The sequence below is a fragment of the Centropristis striata genome, chromosome 22, assembly GCF_030273125.1.
Source record: "Centropristis striata isolate RG_2023a ecotype Rhode Island chromosome 22, C.striata_1.0, whole genome shotgun sequence".
NCBI classification, from domain to species: Eukaryota; Metazoa; Chordata; class Actinopteri; order Perciformes; family Serranidae; genus Centropristis; species Centropristis striata.
Window position 1 is genome coordinate 27,372,469 of NC_081538.1, and position 17,371 is coordinate 27,389,839.

The window sequence follows — 17,371 nt, forward strand, 5'->3', positions numbered from 1 at the left end:
TCTGTATTGTATTGTGCTGTATGAGATCTTGTATGTTTTTTAATGTGTGTTCAATAAAAATTATCAGAGCTTATCTATAACAACAGATGACACACTACACACACTACTCCTCTCTCTCTGTTGCAGGACGGAGAGATACAAAAGATCCTTCTCTCCTACAGCCATCAGGCTGCCTCATTCTAACAGAGATTCTACCAGACTAACTGAATTTCCCCTCGGGGATAAATAAAGTAATTTTGATTTTTTTATTTGATTGCTTTTGAAATAATAGACGTTGTTAAGGAGAAACAATATGTTCTTATTTTTAAAAAAATGCTTTCAATGAAGTTTTTGGTCCTCCAGAATGTAGTGTACCAGCACTGACCTGAAGGAGGTAAGCCAGTCTGCCGGAAATTTGAAAGTAGAAGAAGAAGGGAAAAGAAAACCACGAAGAAGAATCCCGTTGAGCCTCGTGAAGCGGGAACTGACAGCCGCTATCATGGACTGGTAAACTATATTTATTATTAATTTTTAGAAACTTAAATAAGCTTTTACAGCTCTTTATATTTTCAGAACAACATGTAAACTGTGAGCTTGTTATTTAACCGGCTAGTGCGGCTACTCGGCTGTGTTAGCTGGAGCTAACGGTGCCATTGATAATCAGTGCTGATGCTAACCGGCTAATAACTGGTTTGTTGACATGTTTAATAAGGTCGTTCTCACACAGTTATTGGACATAATTGGCGTGTTATTGATGACTCAAATGTTAAATTAAATGCTGTAGCCACTAAGTGAACTAATAACAGTCGATGTTTATTGTTGTTAGCTAGCAGAACTGTAGTACAGTGGGTATAAAAGTCCCACAGTCAGTACTTTCAGGTGTTAATTAATAGTTAACTACTTAGTTAGGTTGTTTATTGTGTCAAAAACAGAGGTGGAAAGCACATTTACTCCATACTGAAGTATTAAGTGTATTAAATACATTATATCAGTATAAATCTGTATGACATTCTAGTGATTTAAAATGAATATGGTATTATAATCTAACAAATATGAACTAATGTGCTGAGATGTCAGACACTTTGGACATGTGGTTTAGCTTGAGACATACAAAGTGTACTTGCAGTAGGTGGCAGTGTCACCTTTCATTTTTTAAGGTGAACTTTGAAATCAAAGTAAAGATTAACTTACTAAATCTTTGGAGTTAGTAAGTTATATGTGCAATATGACATGTTTACATGCACTGCAGTAACCTCGTTATCCCAAATCTTCATGCCCATGCTGCATGTCAGAGATCTGATTTTCACCTTACCCAGGCCTAATTTTTATTTGCACGGCTTATTGATTTTGACTCTATTTGTGATATTAGAGTGTAGAAGTGTGTCTTATTGCCACAGATCGGATTGGAGTTTACTCATCTGGAGGACAATGTTCCACATTTTTACTTCATTACATTTAGTTAATTACGACTTCATAGATTATAATTATAAATACATTAAGATTTATTGTCAAAGGTTAAACCACCCAGTAGTATAGAAAGCAGTTAACATGAGCTTTTACCGGCTGCAACATTAAAATGATGCATCATACTTATAATACAATATCATATTCTGGAAAGGGTAGGGCTGCACTATATGAGGAACATATTTGGTATGCGATAATGTTAAAAATCAATTCTGCCTTTCTGTTCTGTTGCTTCCAGTATACTTCTAACCAATAAAACATTTAATAGACTTCATCTTCTGTGACACCTTAACCACATAAAAAACAGATTTTGTCAAATCAAGATTTTCACCTGAGGACAAAATTGAACACAGATGCAAATCAAAAACTTTAATGTTCTCCAGTGTAAGGTACATTTTTTTTAAATCACGTAAAAGTTACATACTTTACACTCCATTGGGCAGAATTCACTGCCAAGGTCTTGTGGGGAGAACTAAAAATGTTTGATAAATATTTAAACAAAAACATGCACATACTTGTGTTGTCTTTCAGGGGTCAGAGTGAGCTGCCGTCTCCGGTGGTTCGAGATGACGAGGTGACTGTCGCTGCCCGCAGGAGGAGGACCAAGAAGGTGGCCTGTATCCTCCAACTGAGACAGACTGTGATTTTAACATCTATGTGAATATGAAAAACTAGATTTGGACTAATGTTTGGATCTAACAACCTATTTGAAGACATTCCTGTGTTTTTATTTACACTTTATTTACTATTGACACATAAAAATAATCACCAGAAGGAAGTATTTCTGGGTGGTATAAACCTATTTGTTGGTGTGGCCCATATATTAACTTTACTACCAGTATCCATTAATAATGTCCAAGCTGTCAGTGCTGTTGTTTTCCTGACTGTTGGTCTCAGTCCCGTCTCCTGGTGGCGGCAGTCCCGTTGCTTCAGCGGTAACACCAGCACGCTCAATGCTGAGGAACACTCCTGCTTCACTGTTCAGACAGACTGGTAGGACACACACACACACACACACACACACACACACACACAAACTGATAATAGAGGATAACCCAGAATCAAGCATTTCCATATTGTCCTTAAGCACCTCTCTCACCTCATGGCTCTTTCTCTCAGTGACTCCAAGGGTTCCAGATGTTTCCTCTATTCTGGCTCCAGGAGGCCGAACACCTCGATACACACACACGCCCAGACATGCTCTCAGCAGTATGGTGAGAGACACACACACACGCACACACACATACACTACACTGGTCCTGATGCAAGAACTTTTTCTTTTACTTATCTTAAACTTCTTACCTTTTTCTGTGAAACTTGCTCTAATAAGGGTTTGGATTCTGCAAAGTCTCTGGTCAAACATGTCGTAAATTGCCGGTTCCATTCTGGTGAACGCCACTTCTTAATGAGAAGGTTCACATTCATGAGATAAAACATAAAGATAAAGATAAAAGATAAGACACCTCAAAAGTGTTTGTATCAGGCGACCTTCGACACTTCGTTTGTGGGTGAGTTTCATTCACAAAAAGTGATAACCAAGAGAATAAAGAAGAGGAAAAAGAAGTCTGGCTTGTAGTGCAGAGAAAAGTTTGGGTGCTCAGGCATATTGAGAACTGGGATGTGGGGTGTCAAATACATGGAAAAGAAACAAAAGAAGTACCAGAAACATCTGTAAATGCACATAAGGGTGCAGATTGTAGAGATAAAAAAAGTAAATTAAAAACATCTGTCAATCTGTCAATTGTGGCATAAAAAGTGAGAAGTTGCATGAAAGGATTCTTTCTGAAATCATGCCTATGCGTGTAGAATCTGGATGACAGTGATTGGACCAACAGCATGTACATCTCCCCTGTTTATGGAAACGAGAACACCAGCTTCTTCACAGACGACATCACCAACCTCAGCTCGGCTCTACTGAAGGAGGACGACCCTGGCGAGGCCGGTGAGTGAAACAAACGCACCCTGAACCCACTCTGACGTTCACAACACTCCTGTTAACGCTGTTTGCTTTCTTTTCATCTTTTCAGCTGCTGCCAGTCTTTTCCCAGAATTCCTCGGGTCCTTCCTGAAGCACTCTTCCTCTGCGGTGTTTGAGCTGCTCGAGGATTTCCAGACACTCTGCCAGGACAAGGTAGGACAAGAAAGCTTATAAGGACTTCCCAAAAGGTTAAACTGTCCTTTTTTAAGTATGAAGCCACAGACCGCATGTCCTTAGCTTAGTTAGTACCTTTACAAAGTTTAAAACTCAACCTACAGTGGTGCTCGAAAGTTTGTGGACCCAGGGTTTCCCATTAATTACCTTGAGTCTGGCCTAAATAACAACCTGTCTGGGCCGGTCAGATCCAAACACACTGTTGCATTATGCCGTTCGGTAGCCGCAAGCTAACATTAGCTAACAATTAAAGTTGTTTTAATCACAAAAAGCTAAACTGTGACGAATTGTTTACTGTTGTCCAACACATGCAGCTTTCAAAATAAGAGCACAGAATCCACCACAGAATTTACAAGAAGACTGTCAAAATAAGATGCCTTAAATAAAATATACAAGAAACCTTATTTTCACAGAAATGTAATATTGGATCATTTTCCTCAATAAATAAATAAATAAATGAACCAAGTATAATATTTTTGTCTCGATTGTTAAACTGGGTTCTCTATAGCTACTTTAAGGACTTGTGTGAAAATCTGATGATGTTTTAAGTCATATTATGCATAAATATAGAAAATTGTAAAGGGTTCACAAACTTTCAAGCACCACTGTACCAGCACTTTTTAAAGCTCACTAACTAACTAACCGCTCAGCTTAATCACTCACCGGTTCTCCATCGTTATATTTCAGGTGGACGTGCTGCAGTCTGTGGTTCTCCGAGCGGGTCAGAACAGTAAGACAGCAGGAGTCCGCTGGCTGCTGCAGCAAGAGAACTGCTCCTGGAGACTCATCACCTCCCTCTACAGGTAACTGTCTCACCTCTCTCTACCCCAACCTGTCTGTCTGTCTGTCTGTCTCACTGCATGGATCTCCACTTGTCTCTGACTGATCCTGACCGTCTGTTTCTGCAGGGACCGGGTCCAGTTGGCGCTGGAAGATGATATGATGACAGACATGATTGTGAGTGAAAACATACAGACACTTTGGAAACAGGCATTTCTACAATAACTGATCTTGTTTATTATTTCACAACTTCTTTAACCCATTTAAGGCGGGAAAGCATTACCACATTTCTACCATTAAAACCAGGGGCGCTGTTGCGTTATTCTACCATTAAAGCCGGGAAAGAGGATACGTCGTTTTGTAGTTTTTTTCTACCTATTTTCGGTCTCTTGTCTAATGAAATGCATTAGAATACATGTGGGAGTGTCACAATGCAACATGGGACTTTTCCAGAACTGAAATCATGGCGGAAGACGACTATAGCGGAGGGAGCTCAGATATAACAGCTATAAGCTCTCGCTTTCTCACTTCTGTTGAATTTCCAGAAAAACTTCAGGTTTTAGGGGGTTATTTTAACATCAACAAGAGGTTTTACAGGCATTTCTTACAGGCATTTTAGGCCTAAATGGGTTAATTAAGTATGTATTTTTCCTTCGATAAACATAATCACCTGAAGCCACACACACACACACACACACACACACACACACACACACACACACACACACACGCATACATTGATTGTTTGTGTGTCTCTGTGTGAAGGTTCCCAGTGAGAGTGAGAAGGTCGTAGTGGAGCAGCTTTTCCAGCGCGATGCCGTCATACGACAGAGTCAGGTAAAACACACACACACACACACACACACACACACACACACACACACACACACACACACACACACACACACACACACACACACGCACACAGGCTGTTCTTAGATGTTTTTCCAAAGAAGGGTGCACATATGGGGAGAGTAACTTAAGAGTAAAGAAAAGCATCTTGTTAAAGTCACAATGAGCATTTGAAAGTGTGGTTAAACTTCTCTCTAGGACAGTCCACCTCTTAGATAATTACCGTAGTCGAATAACTGATTGGTCTTTATATTTCTTGAATTGATGAGTTGTTGTTCATGCTTTTTGACTTCAAAGAAACTTATTAGTACATCATTGGTAAAAAACAACAACATTTAAAGTGTTGTAGGAGAGAGGGAAGTAACCCTGCTTCCCTCTCTCCTCTTTTTGTCTGGTGTGTAACATTTCCTAATAAAATAACAATATATATTCTAAATAAAGAATGGTGAAAGAGAGCGAGTTAAATGGTGAAATGTAAAACTAGCTCGGAGACGACATGAATTTGAGGTAAACAAAGTTTATTTGTGTGTTGCAGCTGGTCGTTGATTGGCTGGAGAGCATCGCCAAGGATCAGATTGGAGATTTTTCAGATAATATCGAGTACTACGCTAAAAACGTCTGCTGGTGAGTTCCCATATGTCTACTTTAGACTTTATATTTAAGTTTTAAGAACATCGATGAGCTGCTAAAATTAAACGTGTGTTCTAGGGAGAACACTCTCCACGCTCTGAAGATGAGGAGGAAGAGCGGCTCCGCCTTCACGGTCCCGCTGGTCACTGAGCTGGTGAGGCCCGTTACCATGACAACAACACAAATCATCATCCCCAGTGTGTCTGAATACACAGATAATGAATGTGTGTGTGTGTGTTTTTAGGACCCAGACGCTCCGTTCCGGCAGCAGCGACCGCTGGCCGACCTGGACCGAGAGGACGACGCTCGGCTGCTGAAGAACCTGTTTACTCTGATCAGAGCCGGGATGACCGAGGAGGTAGAGACACAGATATGGCTTCACACTGGATTTAAAGGGCCGGTATACACAAATTAGGGGAAAAGAAATAACGTCTAAAGTGTGTGTGTGTGTGTGTGTGTGTGTGTGTGTGTGTGTGTGTGTGTGTGTGTGTGTGTGTGTGTGTGTGCAGGCTCAGAGGCTATGTAAGCGCTGCGGTCAGGCCTGGAGAGCTGCAACTCTGGAGGGCTGGAAACTCTACCACGACCCCAACAGGACCTCAGGTAACCTTTGATGAGTTTTATTGTGTGTCTGTAAGTGTGCATGCATATTTCATAATGATGATGATACTCAAAAAGCACTAACCTCTCTTCTTCTTTCTCTGCAGGGAGCATCGAGCTGCAGCCTGTTGAAGGAAACCCTCAGAGAGGAATCTGGAAGGCCTGCTGCTGGAGAATGGCTGAGGAGGTAAAACACAGAAAAACTCTCAATCTTCTCATATTCATGGAGCTGATTGTGTGTGTGGTGTGAAAATAAAACACATGATTACAGAATTAACTTAAGAGGCTCCAGCCTGTGGCCCTGTAACCATGAAGTAACTTCTCCCAAATAAAATGCCTGTTACTTCAAAAGAAATAATTAAAAAAAAAGTTACATTACATCACATAAACCTGCTGTGTGTGTGTCTGTTTCAGGAGCAATTAAACAGATACGAACGAGCGATCTACGCCAGTCTGAGTGGAAACCTAAAGCCGGTAAATAATGAGTGTATATTTATCAGTTTTAATTATTTTTTATTTATGTGCATTGTATGTAAAGTATCTTTGAATATATTTAAAAGCTCTATATAAATTCCATTAATTATAATTTATTATTATTTTAATTGTATTTTTTTAAGTCTATTCCCTTTTCCCTGTTATTGATTTCAGCTATCTCTGATATTTTTAGGCTATTTCATCATTTAAAAAATATTTGTATTTTATTTTATCATATTATTGTTATAGCTCCTAAATATATTGTTTTATAGTCATTTTTATTGCAGTTCTTGTATTTTATTTAAATTGTATTTAGTTTATTTGGTCTATTCCTTTTTCCCATTTGATTTTAGTTATTTTTTATATTTTTAAGCTGTTATAATTTTTATTATTTAATTATTTTATTATGTTATTATAGCTCTTAAATCTATTGTAGTATTGTCATTTTTATTGCTGTTTTACCTTTTTTCTTGTTTAGTTTTTTTAATATATATTTTTTTCACAGTTTTATTATTTAATATTAAAATATTATTTTTTCATAATTTTTATCCTCTTGCATGCATTGATCTCAAACTTTTAATTTGTTATGTTTTTTTTTTTTACGGCCTTCACTTAAATCTAATTATCAGCTCGTCAATCATCTGTAAAGCACTTTGAACTGCACTAACCTGTATGAAAGGTGCTATAGAATAAAGATTGATGAGGAGATTGATCAAAATAGTTGCAGATTAACTGTTTGCTGATCAGCTTGATAATAGTAGATAATATACACTGATTTTGTGTGTGTGTGTGTGTGTGTGTGTGTGTGTGTGTGTGTGTGTGTGTGTGTGTGTGTGTGTGTGTGTGTGTGTGTGTGTGTGTGTGTGTGTGTGTGTGTGTGTGTGTGTGTGTGTGTGTGTGTTCCAGCTGCTGGCGGTGTGTGAGTCGTGGGAGGACTGTGTGTGGGCTCACTTCAGAGTGATGGTGGACTCTCTGGTGGAGAAGGATCTGATGTCATCAGGGATGGCTCACCAGGAGGTGGAGACGCTGCCACGAGAATACCTGGAGGCCAAGTACGACAAACACACACACACATAAAGATACAGGAGCAGTAGTAAACTTAGTGGATACTTGCAGAATAAAAACCTATTATGTCTTTTTTAAAATGTATTTATTTATTTATTTAATTTTTATTAACGAATAAACAAAAAAATAACAGTGGATTACTTATTAGGAGCCACAATGTGAAAACAAGACACTAAAACACATTTCAAGACAATAAAGACTCAGAAACATATTTACAAATTAGACATAATGTAAACATAAATACCATACATAGAATAATATAAAGGACAACAACAACAACAATGAAAACAACGATACACCAGTACAAAGCCACACGGCAAAAACAGACAAACAAACAAACAAACAAACAAACCAACAAACATCAATTTAGCCCAAACAGAAATCTAGAGAGACTGGTAATATAAACCTATTATGTCTTTAATCATTTTATTGTCTCTCTGTTCAGTTGGACGATGGAAAAGGTGTTTGAGGAGCTTCAAGCCTCAGAGTTAAAGGTAAAACTTTCACAATAACTGAATGTGATTGATGGATATTGATGTAATAAAGATGAACACAGCATAAAACCAGCCTCTTTCTGTGTGTGTGTGTGTGTGTGTGTGTGTGTGTGTGTGTGTGTGTGTGTGTGTGTGTAGAGGGTGTTGGAGGAGACAAGAGAGCATCACCACGTCATCCAGAAGTTTGTCATCCTGGGAGATCTGGACGGTAAGAATCAGAATCAGAATCAGAATCAGAAAACTTTATTGTCTGTCCTGACAGAAAATCCTCTTAGACATGGCTCACGTACAACAACATACAGTGCAAAAAGCAAACTCGATCAACAGACATGCAACATGTTTTCCTAAAAAAACAGAATAAAATACCTAATGAAGTTTAATTTATGCAGGATAAAAATTTCAATGTACCATATATGCAAAGCAGCAAAGTGTCTATCTGTGTGTGTGGATCAGCACCTTTTATTAAGATGGTTATGGCAGTGGGAGTTATTATCTCTGAATTATTATTAAAGGGATAGTTTGGATATTTTGAAGTGGGGTTGTATGAGGTGCTTATCTCTAGTCAGTGTAGCAGCTTAAGTTATTTTAGCCACCTAATCTATATCAGTTTAAGTATACGCTTTAGTTAGAATACTTTCACCACCCTACCTTGCCTCCAGACAGCTCCTTTTTTAACTTAAACTGTTATTAAGGCTCTCTTCAAATCCACAAGACTCCATTGACAAAATGTGTGTTTTTACCTCACAAAACACAGGAGCCACTGGTTCCACTGCTGCCTTGTTTGGTTCATTCGTTTGTGTTTTTCTTTGACTTTGGTGAGTCTGAACTAACCCTTTAAAAAAAACAAAGAAACACAGAAAAACACAAACAAATTAACCAGCTGTGGCAGCTGTATACCAGCAATGTTGGTGTTCTATGATGTGAAATTAAAGTTTTTTTTTTTAATGGAGTCTGGCGGCTCGGAAGAAAACGTTGACAACCAGCTCAGTTTCCCCATGTAAACAGGCAAATATGGGCAAATGTTTTTTTTAGGGGGTGACTAAAATAGATTAATCCCTAAACCGTACCAGTGCTGTCCACCCTTCACTGGCTATCTGTCAGCTCCAGGATTAGTTTTAACTGCTTTTAATTGTAGTTGAGCTGAGCCCACCTGAATATTTTATGATAGATATTTATTTTGACTGTAATTTTATTTTATTCTTTGCTGTTTCTTTATTGCTTTAAATTTAAAACCCTCTTGTTCCTCTGTGTGTGTTCAGGCTTAATTATTCAGCACTTTGATCAATGATTGGTTGGACTTGACTTAATCTCTGTCTCTTTGCGTCTCTCAGGTCTTTTGGAGGAGTTTTCTGATTGGCTGTCAGCCTCTAAGCCCCTCCCCTCCCACCTGCTGCGTTTCATGACTCACCTGTTGCTCTTCTTCCGCTCCCTGGGTCTGGCTCTGAAGGTAGAGGAGACAAATGAGTTAACTGTATTAGGTCAGGATCAAGACCTATCATCTTGTTTTCAAAGCGGGACAGTCGGAAATATGTTAAATGGATTGGCTCCGAATCTGGTGCAGATATTTCTGTTTCCCAGAGGAAGAATCCTCCTTAATCCTCCTGACTCTTCCTCTTCCTCTACCTAGATGTTTGAGTTTTCTCTACCTGGAGAATAAGAAACAAGTGATGTGTTTATTCAGTATCAGTTCAGCTTGATGTCTGTTGACCCAGGGTGTCCACAGGGTTTTAAAAGGTAGTAAATTAAATTAGCATTAAATAATGCTATTAAAATGTATTGAAAAGTAATAAGTCATAATGCAAGTTACCTCATTGAGACGTGATGAAAGTCCTTTCATTAAACCTTTCTCTTTTTAAACCTCTGAAGTCCAGGAGCTTTTGGTTCAAATTTGTCAACTTCCTATGCATTTATTTCTGTCTCTGTTAAGCATCTTTCAGTCTGATTTATATCACATGCATGGCTCCTTTTTCTACACACAAACTTGGCTATCAGTCAGATTTTTCATTTTATTTTAATTAAGTATAAAGCTGCCGAATATACAAACAAAAGACACAGGTGTCTATGGAAATGTACCCTTTTTTTAAAAAAACATTTATACACTCAAAAACAGCAGAAATAATTATCAATAATAAAACTACAAAACAGTTTATTTGCATGTAAATTTTTCTCTAAAGCAAATTAAAATAAAATGTAAAGCTTTCTCAGCTTGTCTACATATCATATATAAATAAAGTTATTAGTGTTAATACAATATGTGTATTTTCAATAAATAGATGGACTCCAGAGGGTTAACTGTTTTTAAACCTTTTCTGATTTTCATTTGTCATTTTGTGCCCCTTAATTGAGAAAGAATGATTGAGTATAGCGGTGGAGAAGTGGTGTGTGCTTTTGGGTTAAATAGCAAATAATTGAGTGTCGGTCAGTGCTGCTATTGAGGCAAAACGTAACGTTTTGCTGCTACAGTTGCAGATCAATGTTGTGTTGGTATTAAAAAACATTGTGAAGGTATTAAAGGTATTAAATTCAGTTAAGTTCAGAAAGTGTTTGTGTAAAACCCTAATGACCTGTCCGTCTCTCTCAGGACGAGGTGTGTGTGGACGTGCTGAAGGCGTACGTCTCCCTTCTGATCCGGGACCAGCAGACCGACCTGGTGGCCAGCTACGTCAGCCAGCTCCCCGCTGAGGTCGCCACCGTCCAGTACGCCGCTTTCCTGGAGACGGTCACCGAGCCGGAGCTCCGCCCCCGCTGCCTGCAGCTCGCCACGGATGCTGGTAGGACTGAAAATACTATAAAACAGACAAAAAAAGGTGTTAGGACAAGAACATTTCTTCTAAGTGCATGCTGATTGTTTGTTTGTTTGTTTGTGCAGGTCTGGATGTTGCTGCAGTCACCAAGCTGGTGGTGGAGACGGTGAGGGAGAGAGATGAAACAGAGTTTACTCACCACAGCCAGACGCTGGAGACGGGAACTACAAAGGTACAAACAAACAACAACAAAAGTTAATTCTGTCCACAAAAACTGTGAGGAGGAACATTTTTCCACAATGAAAACAAGACAAAATAATAATTAACCTTTGAAGACAAAAATTGTGATCAAAGACGGTATTATCAGGTTAAAAGTGCTTTTTATAGCTAACTTTTTTTAACAGAAAAGAACATTTGTAGCCGTGATAACTCTATATTTCTGAGTAGATGTAAAATATTATAAATGCAATATTGAAAGACTTCATTGACGACAACTACATCAAAACGTTGAACTTTTTGTTGACTAAAATGATATTGAGAGTAAAACCAAATGACGTGCCAAAATGATAAACCTGGTTTGTGTAACTGAACTGATGCTTTGCTCTGATAGGAGGACCTGAGGAAGATCGACATCATCGATTGGCTGCTGTTTGACCCCGCCCACCGAGCAGAGTGCTTAAAACAGTCCAACGCCATCATGAGGAAGTTTCTGGGTACTCTCTTTTTTTATTTGCTTGTTTGTTTGTTTGTTTATTTCAGGCATGCAAACTCGTATGACATGACATGAAGACTCAACAGCTATAAGCCCCTTTCATAGAGCCGTTTCAAGCACATCCTTTTCAACAGCATTTCATTTTTAAATATCAAGAATATTAAACATTGGAATTGAATTGAGGAAAATAAATATTAAAACATCCTAGATATATAAAACGTAAATAAATAAGCTACAATAAAAACATTTAAAAATAGACTGTCAGGCTCTGTTTACAACAAAAAAAGCACTGAGATTAATATTTTTAATTATTTTTTTATTTTTTATATTATAAATAACAAACAGCTGGAATTGCTGCTTTGGAAATATCTTTTTTTTACGGCAAATCGTACTGCCTGTCAAACATTTGCAGCATTACTTTAAATACACCCTAAAAAGTAAATATATTGAGTCCAGAAAAAACTATTGTGTCCATTTTTATATATCGAACAATAAGTCGATATAGTATTTATTGTGACAGGCCTTAATAACATGTACATGGTTTTTTTCATAATAGTCTTTTTTGTTTTTCCTTGGTTTGTGTTTTAACTGTGTCATTTTGTAACTGTTTTGTATTTGCTGCTGTGTATCTTGGCCAGGACTCCCTTTAAAAAGAGGTTCTTAATCTCAATGGGATTTTCCTGGTTAAATAAAGGTTATAATAATAATAATAATAATATTAATAATAATAAATTTGATCCATCTGACTGTCCTTCTGTCTCTCTCAGCTCTGCAGAAACACGACGCGGCCAAATCGGTGTTCTCTAAAGTTCCCGAGGATTCGATGAAGGAGATCTACGACCAGTGGCTGGAGATGGGTCAGACCATGCCGCTACCTGCCGAGGACGACAACGCCATCAGAGAACACCTGTGCATCAGAGCCTACCTGGTCCGTCTCCTGCATCAATTACTATGTTGAAAATAATCTGTGTACAACACATAGCAGCACTGTAGCTGCATCAAGGCTTCAGTCTGTTCTGTAGCGCTCAACTGAGTCTTTTTAATGGTTTTATTCACAGGAAGCCCACGAGGCGTTCACTGACTGGTTCAGCCACAGCAGCTCCGCCCCTCAGAAACCAGCACCGGCACCTGAGGCCAAATTCACAGAGAGAGTCGCCAACGAGATGAGAGAGAAGGAGTACCAGGTACACAAACACACACACACACACACACACACACACACACACACACACACACAAACACACAAACACACAGTTCTCTGTATATTTGCATTTCCAGGAATTATGAAGAATAAATAATAGTGGTGGTAGAAGTCCTGAAACTCTTTAAACTCTTAACGCGGGCCAATTGTGGCCCTCGTGACGATATTTTGTGGCCCCCACCTTGATATGAAAGTTTAATGTGAGTTTTATATGAATGTCTCTTTATCGTGTTGTGTGTGGAAGGTCCCTTTATTGCTCCAGCTGGAGCTTTGTTTCTCTTGTTTCTATGACGACGTTAACAAAAAGAAAGGCAGCTGCTACCGGACCGTTTATTATCTGACATGTTGTTGTTACCGGAAGAAGTGGAAATGTTATGTAATGTCATTTTGTGTCTTTTTTTGGGGTAATTTTGTGTCCGTTTTTTTTTTTTTTTTTTTTTTTTTTGTGCCTTTTTTTGGGTAATTTTGTCTTTTTTATATAATTTTGTGCCTCTTTTGTTAATTTTGTGTCTTTTTTTAATGTAATTTTAATACTGCCTCCAGCGGCCCCCAGGTAATTTGAGTTTGAGACCCCTGTTCTACACCTTTAACTCACTAATGTAAAACTACTCTGTGTGTGTGTGTGTGTGTGTGTCAGACGTCCCTGTCTGCCTGGTCGTGTCGTCTCGACGTTCTGACTGAAGACGTGAAAGAGAGAATCTACAACGTGCTGCTGTTCGTAGACGGAGGATGGATGATCGACAACACACAGGTAAATGTTTACCACCAAGATAACTGATAACATTTTGGTATAAAAGTCTCTACTCTGTAGGACATACTTTAGAAGAATTGTGGGAATATTACTTATTCCCTTTCTGGCAAACAATTTGATAAGAAGATTGACATAACTCATTATTATACAGGGTATTACAGGTCCTTTTAAAAGTCCTAAAAGGCATTTAATGTATTTAAAAATAAGGCCTTAATTGGTGTTAATGTCTCAAATCAGTATTCAAGTTTAAAAAACTAAGACTTGGAAGGTAGATTTTTATGAGGTTGCAATATAAAATCTAATAATAATAATAATAGGTTTTTATTTCCCAAATACCTCACATTAACATCAAACGTATAAGTAAAGCAGAAATAAACATTCATTTTGTTTTGCCAAGATTTTCTTCTGTTCTGTCCTTGTCTCTACCACGAGACAAAAAGTTATGTTTAATCTTACATTTAGGAATGTTTGGACAAAATTAAATCTCACCCTCGGTAAATGAAGTTATTAGTCTTGAATCCCTTTCCGAGTGGCATTAAAAAAAGTCTTTAAAAGTCTTAAATCAACCTTGCCTTAAGTTGTAGAAACCCTGAATACAAAATATACACCAAGCAGCGAAATGGGGTGAAAAATAACCAACCAACTGGTTCAAACACTGACCAGGGCAGGAAATGTTAAAATCACCTCCTCGAAGGAGATAAAGGCAGTCTGAATGGGGCTTTGAAGAATATTTACTGATTGTTTCCATGGTTGGTTTAGTTGATAAATGGACTTTTTGGCTGTTTTTCAGGATTCAGAGCCAGATTCTGAGCGCAGCCACCAGATGGCGGCGCTGCGCTCCCTGTGTCTGCCTCGCCTCAGCTTCCTGCTGCTCAGCGTGCTGCAGAACTCCAGCAGACACCAGGAGGCGCTGCGGCTCGCTGACATCATCTCATCGGACCAGCACCGCCTCTACCTGGTAACTACATACATGTTCTTCTTTCTTTCATTAATAATACGGCCGGGACTCGATTAAAAATCGAATTAATTAGAGGCTTTGTAATTAATTAATCGAAATTAATCGCATTTTAATCGCATATAAATATTTGACCTGAGAACAGTGAGAAGTATTTTTTTTTCATTATTTTTAGTATACCATTGAATAATGACTGAATACATAAGCTTAAGCTTAAAAATGTTGTTTATTTTTGTTCAAGTCCAATAGACCAGTGCAATTTTTGCCATTAAGTGTAGCAATAGCATATTTAGAAATATAGTACATTTCAGAAATTCAGGTAGCCTATAGGTAGGTAGACCTTCTGTAAACTAGAATACTTTGGTTTTTTAACTAAAACACAATCCACGCTAGCTAGCACACTAGCCGCTAGCTGCTATATATTTTGCATTGAGGTGATACTTGAGGCTGGATGTGCTGCTATGGTGATATGTGAATTCCTTGTTGCATAGCAACACAACCATGCTCTTATCGACGCTTCCATCCGTTGGTTTTTAGTAACTAAATGTCCCATCATCCACGGGGCCAACCAAAGGTCTCATCAGCTTCTTCCTTCATGTTCACTATGGTTTGTTGTTGTCTGAACTCATCAACGCTAGTTGGTGCTCCAGTATAATCGGTCCTCCTGAAACTCATCCAGTGAGAAATGTTCCGCGGTGCAAAAATAAGTATGATTAAAATGCGTAAAAAAATGTTAACGCATTCATTTTTGTGTAATTAATTAATCTTAACGCGTTGAAGTCCCGGCCCTAATCAATAATATTTTCTCTGCTGGTTCTCCCTCTTTGTTAATCATCATTGTCGTTTTTATGATAATTTATTTTTTCTCCACTCATTCAGGTTTTCTCCAAAGAAGAGCTGAGGAGGTTCCTGCAGAAGTTGAGGGAGTCGTCTCTGGCTCTGTTGGACCGAGGACTCGACCCGCTGGGCTACGAGTTACAGCCATAACACACACAGAAATATAAACATGCACGCTCACACACACACACACACACACACACACACACACACACACACACAGAGCGGTGTTTGTATCATTGTTGTTTTTTTTGGATTTTGTTAATCTGTTTTGAAAAATAAAAGCTTGTGTTTCTTGTAGTTGTTTGGTGTGGACTTTATTTGAAGCAGGTTCTAACTGCATGATCAGATTTTATTTTTTATTTATATAAATGTAAAAGCAGCTACAGAAATGTTTTTCTAATACAGTGGACTATTACGGCTGCTGATAAGCAATTAAAATTACAGTGAAAATTAATATTTACGGACTAAACCTGTAATTTTGCAAGGAAGGACTTTATTGCTCTTACAAGGAGAGAATTCCTACATTAACATCATTTGAGTTTTAAAAAATATATTTGTTTATTTCACAATTTCATTGGAGGAACTATTTTAATGGAATAAATAGAAATAACGAAATTATAGGAGTACATATACTCTAGGTAAATTAAGTTGTTAGTCTTGAATTTCCTTACATTGAAAAATGTCTTAAATCAAACTTGCCTTAAGTTGTAGGAACCCTTAATGCAAAATATACACTAAGCAGCCAAATAAAAATTATATTTCTGTAAAATGCAAAAAATATAATAATGCCAATTGCAGGAATGTATGTATATAATGTGTATAGAATGTATGTGTATGTCAGAATTGTTTTTTGTTGTTGCCTAAATCATCTCCTCCTATAGTAGTAGTAGTACTATATATACTATGGTAAAATCACCTACATCCTCAGTTGATCAGATAATGTGATTTTACCCCTTTAAGATAACGGCCTATGTCAAGTGTGTGACTTAAGCAGATTTATTATGCCTAAGTCAGAATAAAATGTGACTTAGGCAATTTTTTGAACATGCCTTTGTGACTTAAGCAAGATATGGTAACACTTTATTTTGAAGGTGTCTACATAAGAGTGACACAAGCCTGTCAGAAACATGACATGACAAGTATCATGAGCATTAATGTTACTTCAAAGTGTCATTACTGTTCATGACACATCCCATGTCATGTTTATGACACGCTCATGCCACTCTTATGTAGACTCCTTCAAAATAAAGTGTTACCATATCTTGCTTAAGTCACAAAGGCATGTTAAAAAAAATGCATAAGTCATTTATTTCTCTTAAGTTACATAATTTACACACAGTGTTATTACTATGCCAACAGCCATCCTTTGTTACATCCTTTTTGAGTGAAATGATCAATAAATGTCATAATTTACACTTTTGGTGAAGTTTTTTGTGTTTCCTGCAAAACTTGAAAAAATGAGTTAGGCGATTATTTTAACAGGGTGACGATTTTTTCCCTCTTATATTTAGCTACTTAAAGTTAATTAACTAAAGCAGAAAAAAAAACAGAAAAAGTTTAATTATCGTGCTATAATTAGGCTGGTGAGCTGTGGGTGCAGTGTCAGTGTTTGTCTTATGTAGACACCTTCAAAATAAAGTGTTACCATATCTTGCTTAAGTCACAAAGGCATGTTAAAAAA

General features: G+C 37.8%; 1 protein-coding gene across 1 annotated transcript; it reads left to right on the top strand.

Annotated features, from left to right (window-relative positions):
• The first annotated feature begins 397 nt into the window (after positions 1-397).
• nup107 (nucleoporin 107) lies at positions 398-15,855 on the top strand. The gene is made up of 27 exons (XM_059325831.1): positions 398-486; positions 1,975-2,060; positions 2,341-2,436; positions 2,563-2,657; positions 3,250-3,385; positions 3,471-3,574; positions 4,283-4,398; positions 4,504-4,552; positions 5,141-5,212; positions 5,763-5,851; positions 5,936-6,011; positions 6,102-6,215; positions 6,367-6,457; positions 6,562-6,641; positions 6,869-6,928; positions 7,835-7,980; positions 8,439-8,487; positions 8,626-8,695; positions 9,819-9,934; positions 11,069-11,258; positions 11,357-11,463; positions 11,842-11,944; positions 12,711-12,871; positions 13,002-13,127; positions 13,782-13,895; positions 14,686-14,853; positions 15,730-15,855. The coding sequence occupies exons 1-27, from the start codon at positions 479-481 to the stop codon at positions 15,835-15,837; spliced, it is 2,730 nt and encodes a 909-aa protein (XP_059181814.1). The 5' UTR covers positions 398-478; the 3' UTR covers positions 15,838-15,855.
• Positions 15,856-17,371: the final 1,516 nt, after the last annotated feature.

Bases quoted from the DNA above. Each gene is read 5' to 3' on its own strand.
- nup107 (XM_059325831.1), top strand. The intron at 5,213-5,762 runs GTAAAACACACA...TGTGTGTTGCAG, and splicing joins CCGTCATACGACAGAGTCAG to CTGGTCGTTGATTGGCTGGA. The intron at 8,488-8,625 runs GTAAAACTTTCA...GTGTGTGTGTAG, and splicing joins TTCAAGCCTCAGAGTTAAAG to AGGGTGTTGGAGGAGACAAG.